Here is a 5,522-nt window from a genome sequence, read left to right as displayed (position 1 = left end):
GGGGGATACAAAAAGACACAAAAGAGACGACCTTGTTGAGGTAAACTGAACCCAACCCTAAGCCTCTATTCCAAACCCAAACCAAATGGAGGTTTTCATAATTCGACTTCAAATGAAGGCCTCAAGTTAATATTGAAGTTTAATAGATGGGGGTTTTATTGAAAATAGATGACAAGTTAATGATTAAACTTCAAATGAAGATCAAGTTCCGGAAAAAAAAGTTGGTGCTTGCTTAAAAGTGACATAGGTTGTTAAAGAATCTCAAACAAAAATTGTGGGTTCTTGTTTCAGATGGTTCATCAAATATGAAATGTTACCGCTTGCATTGTCTTCAATGGATCTATGTCCAAAGAATTCGAATTTGATGGTCTTCTTCCCCAGTCTAGACCTCATCTTCTTCGTTTGGATTTCTACGGTGGTAGCAGATTGTCGTAATAGTGGTGGTGTTGACGGATAATATAGACTTGATGTTCTTAGTTTTGTTCACCTACCCATAAGTCATATTAATGGAGTAAAAACGGTCGACATGAGAGAGAATGATTTATTTTATCTACTTATTAATAAAAAAATGTTAAAACAACTAATGTAATAAATATATAAATTAAAATGTAAAATTGATATTTGGAGTTTTGACCTAATCCACAATAAAAGTAAGCGAAAGGATAAAATCTGAAACTTTTCAGGTTACCCCACATAAAATGATAAGGATCAATTTTGTAAATTTGGAGAGAGAGAGAGAGAGAGAGAGAGAGAGAGAGAGAGAGAGAGAGAGAGAGAGAGAGAGAGAGAGAGAGAGAGAGAGAGAGAGAGAGAGAGAGAGAGAGAGAGAGAGAGAGAGAGAGAGAGAGAGAGAGAGAGAGAGAGAGAGAGAGAGAGAGAGAGAGAGAGAGAGACCGTTTTCCTTTTTGCAGCTTCTCGTTCCTTTTCTCATTTTATTCCTTCGTTGTCTGTTACAGATTCCGAAAGAGAGAGAGATTCTCTATCGTGAATTTTCGTGTGTGAGAAATCTTCCATTAATGCTCTCATTGCATTCCAACAAACACTTCTCGCACTCTAAAATTTCAGTAATTCCTCTTCTTCGTTCGTAATTTCTCCCATCCTTTCATATCTTCAGACAATTCCAAGCTTTTATGTCTTCAATTTGATCTTAAACGTATCAGTCGAATCTCATCTGAATTGGTTATTCCTTTAACTTTTTGATCGACTCCTACAATTTTATTACGGAATGTGAGATTGTGGGATCGAGTCGGTTCTTTTAAGAACTTTTCTTTTTGATACTTCTATGCTTATTATCTGTTTGGAATCTGTTCGTCTGCCTATGGTATCACTTTGTGTTCATTGTGTGAGAGAGAAATAGGGTTATCTATTAAAAAGCTTCATTTTGCGAAGAACTCAATTCTCTGAGCACGAAAGAAAGAAACCAACTCCAGTTTCTCAAATTCTTGAATTAGTGCTACTGTGTGAGAGAGAAAGAAAGAGATTTTGAGAGTGAGTTTTGTTACTTGTCAGAAGAAAGATACGCAGAGATATCTGCAAAAATTCATTCTTCATACATACATGATGGAAATGTATTGAGAATGAATCAAAACTCCCAATTTTTGTGAAATCATTACTTGTTTCGGCATTTTGGTTTTAGAATCTGAACTATTTTTAGTTGATTTACGTGAATTATCTTGAATTTTGCAGAAATGGGGAAAGAAAACACTCGATTCTCAGCAACGATGCGACAATCAGGTGACATTTACATCTACTAATTCAATTTACTTTACTACCCCTGCCTTTTGATCTAATTTACCAAAAATCCAACAAAATTCGGCCTTTTCTATTCTTTATCCATCCCCAATTGTTCTTTAATTCATCCCGTTAATGGCTTCCTCTGTTTCTTCTCTTTCTTGATGGATTTCGTAATTTCGTTTTGTAACAGAAGGCAAGGATAGTGATGGAATATCGCATAAACCCTCAAAGAAGTTTAAAAAGTTGACTTCTGTGAATAAAATCGGTGAATCTATGAATAGCAAAAGAGTAAAGCTTCCGAAAAAGGTAATTAGTAACACATATAAAAACTTGATTTCTCATAATCCGATTTGGGTTAATTCATTAATCATGAGGTCTATTCTTCCCCTTTCGAATTTACAGTTTTTCGATGAATGTTATACGGTTAATCACGCACCTATTCCAAGAAAATTGCGATCAGGTCGGTATAATTTGACATAGTCCTTTGTGAATGAAGTATTGAATCTTTTATTGTCCTTAAATTTCGTGGTTTTTAATGCGTAAATTTCCTATTTTTTAAAATTTATTCGGTTAAATCTTGATAAGAAAACGTGATTTTAATTGGGTTACCAAGATTCGTATTTGTGTTAGAGCGATTTGCAGAGTAAGGTTTTGAAATTGAAAACAGATAGTTGTTATATAATTTATGTTAAATAATTAAATAATTTTCTTTTTAAAATAAAACGAATGGCAAAATTGTAATAAAGTTGGTTTATCATTCCTTTTACAGCAATCAAGCAACGTCACTACGACTCTCTTTCTCCTTCTTTTCCAAATCCAAAAGACGGAATTCTTATACTCGAATTGCCATTAGAAAGTCATAATAAGAAGCTCAAAGTTAATAAGGTTAGTACTTTTATAATTCTTAAAATTTTAACCTTTTTGCGGATTATTCAACTGTGTTTGACATGTAAAAAGACGTAAATGCCCTCGTTGTCCTAAGGAGACTAGTGTCAAAGCTCTCAATCACCAAATTTTTTTTTTTATATGCATTGTAGGATGAAAGACAACACTCAATTTCAGAGTCGATTTCAGAACAAATAACGAAAGATGAAGAAGAAGCAATTGTGGGTTTGCTTTTATTGGCTGGAAATAATAAAAGATTTGAATTTAATTTAAAAACAGAAGCTTCAAACTCTGAAGAAGATTTGGTTGAAAATGGTCTCGTGATTGAAGATTTGAATAAATCAACAAACACAGTTGATGTTAAAAAGGTAAAAAGCTTTTTGTGTTCTTATGTTACCCTTTACAATTCTTGTGTTTTTTTATTTATTCGTGGGTTTTTTTTTTCTCAGGATTGTAAGGATTTCAGGGATGGAAATGTGTCACGAAAGATATGCTCTCGTCATGTTTATATATGTCGAATCATCGAGAGATTGAAAGTTACGGAGGGTAAAACGGTAAATTCACACGAAGAATCGGAAACGAAAACAATCAAAGAAAGTGTCATGAACGAGGCAACCGAGCAGACAAGTTTTCTTGCTGCTAAATCTAATCAGGTGATGTTGTTAACTGATGTTGAAAGCTTATTTAATATTGAAGTCTTAAGTACAATTGAATATATGGACTTGTTGAATCAAATATCAAAGAAAGTATGAAGAAGATGTTTTTTGAATTTTGGCAATATATAATAGTAAAAAACTTTTCATATATTTTCATTTAAGGACATTAAAAACAGCGGAATGGAAATTAAAAATATTTTAATTAATTAATCATATAAGAAACTTGTATATGTAATAAAACAATGTCATAATTAGATATGGTTTAATTTGGTTTTTATTTGTTGCTTAAACAAAAAACCAAAAAAGAACCGAATATTTTGGTTTTCTAGAAATAAACAAAACAAATAGTTTTTAAAAACTGCTTGTTTGTTTGGCAAAAATGTTTATTATTCTTCTATCAACCATCCTAAACTTGGCCCACATGAATACATAAGACATTGCCACAATTTGTAGTAAATGAGGTACAAAGAGGCTCAATAAGGGTCTATAAAGAGTCCGAGTTTACAATGAAATTGAAACTCTGAAATTCAACTGTTAAAACTCGAACCCTTAACCAGTTCTGCAAGTATACCACACTTGAAACCCTCAGGTCAACAATTCGATCTTTTGGGTTCTTTATTTTGAGGATTTTGATTTGGTTTTTTGTGTAATCCCCTAATACTTTTTTTTTTTTGTGATATTAGGTATCGGTGCCTCCGTATTTTGGTAATTCGCTTTATGACCCTTCACAATGGCTGAGACCACCTAAAGACCAAATGTTGATGAATCCGTTTTTGGCGGGATCTTGCTATCAAAATTGGCAAAAAGGTGGACATGAAAGAATGCCACATCACTTGGTCTCAAATCACATACAACCTTCATTGGTAAATGTATTAGGATCCAAGGAAAATGGAAGTTTGTTTCTTGTTGATAACTCTCCAATACTAAAGTTAAGATGCAATGAACATCTTGGGAGTGATAGGAATTGGTTAAATGACTTATAGATCAATGATATAGAGAGTGTTGAAGGGGGTGTACAAATGTATATAAAAGTTTTTGATTCAAATTCAGTATTGTTATAGAGACATGAGATTTGTGTTCGAAATGCCTTAACGAGTTTTTAAAGGAATTGATAATACACGATTTAAATGTTAAAGAATGAGAGGAAAAGGGTATATATAAATGTGCGCATTTATTTGTTTTGTCTTTTGAAATTAACAATAGATATAAAGATTGCAAAGAAAGGGGGATAAAACTCATTAGACGTTTGGTTCATTTTAATATGATAGAATTAAGAATGTGGTAGAATAGAATTGAAGATTCTATTTAATGAGTTTTGAATCATGTTGGTTGGAAATTTTGAAGGAACTGGAATTTGTGGCGAAGATAAATTTGGTTAGGTACACAACTTACCTATGCCCTAGAGGTACACAAAATCGGGTTTTAAATCAATTTGGGCGATTTTCTGGTTCGGGTTTCTAAGCTATATACAAAAATCGGGTTATCTCTGAATAGGTTTAGCTCTTAGGTTTGGTTTTTAATAGCTTTTTTTTTTTTTTTTACAAAAACGAAGAACCGCTTTTACCATTGATACGTTTTTTTTTAGTTTTTCACCGAATCTATTCGTTAACCAGTTTCAGCCAATGTTGTAAAAATCCTGATTAGGTTCCGATTAATCTCCGATTAATCCCTATGCGCTACTCGACCGATTAGAGAGCGCCTAGCGAATAATCTATGCATACACAATGACTGAAACAGTAGAACCCGATGAAATTTTAACACTTTGAAGAATTTATATGTCTATAAAAACTATTTGAGGTATGATTAGTGTTGTATTTATCATATTATCATATTTTGTTATGATATTAGTGACATTTATGAACTTTTATATGATATTAGTCATATTTAATTTTTTAAAATCTAACAAATTAGTAATTAATGGTCCCCGATTAATCTCCGTCTAGCCGATTAATCCCTTAACCCCAGTCCATCGACTAGCTAACGCCGAACGATTTTTACAACTTTGGTTTTAGCCATTCAACCCTAATTTAGTTTCCAACATCTAGGATATGATTAGGTTTAGGGTTTAGGGTTTGATTCATTAAGTAGCGAAGCCAAGTGTATCACAAGTGGGGTGTATGGCCCATCTTAAAAATATCCTCCATATAGTATTTTAGCAAAAAAAGAAGAAAAATTATGAAATTGTATAATTGTCCCCCATTTGATTTTTTTTGTCACCCATCGCTGATAAAACGACAAAACCTAAAA

General features: G+C 32.7%; 1 protein-coding gene across 7 annotated transcripts; it reads left to right on the top strand.

The window, feature by feature from the left end:
- Nucleotides 1-905: 905 nt before the first annotated feature.
- LOC145086105 (uncharacterized) lies at nucleotides 906-4,413 on the top strand. Of its 7 annotated transcripts, none has more exons than XM_079023838.1 (8): nucleotides 906-1,064; nucleotides 1,687-1,734; nucleotides 1,928-2,040; nucleotides 2,137-2,194; nucleotides 2,504-2,619; nucleotides 2,772-2,987; nucleotides 3,069-3,272; nucleotides 3,959-4,413. In XM_079023838.1, exons 2-8 carry the CDS (start codon nucleotides 1,689-1,691, stop codon nucleotides 4,256-4,258), a joined length of 1,053 nt encoding a protein of 350 aa, XP_078879964.1. In that variant the 5' UTR covers nucleotides 906-1,064; nucleotides 1,687-1,688; the 3' UTR covers nucleotides 4,259-4,413. The 7 variants fall into 7 exon arrangements, with proteins under 7 accessions (XP_078879964.1, XP_078879959.1, XP_078879960.1 ...); XM_079023833.1 differs by having other exon boundaries at nucleotides 906-1,179; nucleotides 1,925-2,040; XM_079023834.1 differs by having other exon boundaries at nucleotides 907-1,064; nucleotides 1,925-2,040.
- The last annotated feature ends 1,109 nt before the right edge of the window (nucleotides 4,414-5,522 follow it).

Source organism: Lactuca serriola, chromosome 2, assembly GCF_051521515.1.
Source record: "Lactuca serriola cultivar US96UC23 chromosome 2, Lser_US96UC23_V15, whole genome shotgun sequence".
Taxonomy (NCBI): domain Eukaryota; kingdom Viridiplantae; phylum Streptophyta; class Magnoliopsida; order Asterales; family Asteraceae; genus Lactuca; species Lactuca serriola.
The sequence above is the reverse complement of the archived record's forward strand: the minus strand, read 5'-3'. Positions and strand labels throughout refer to the sequence as shown.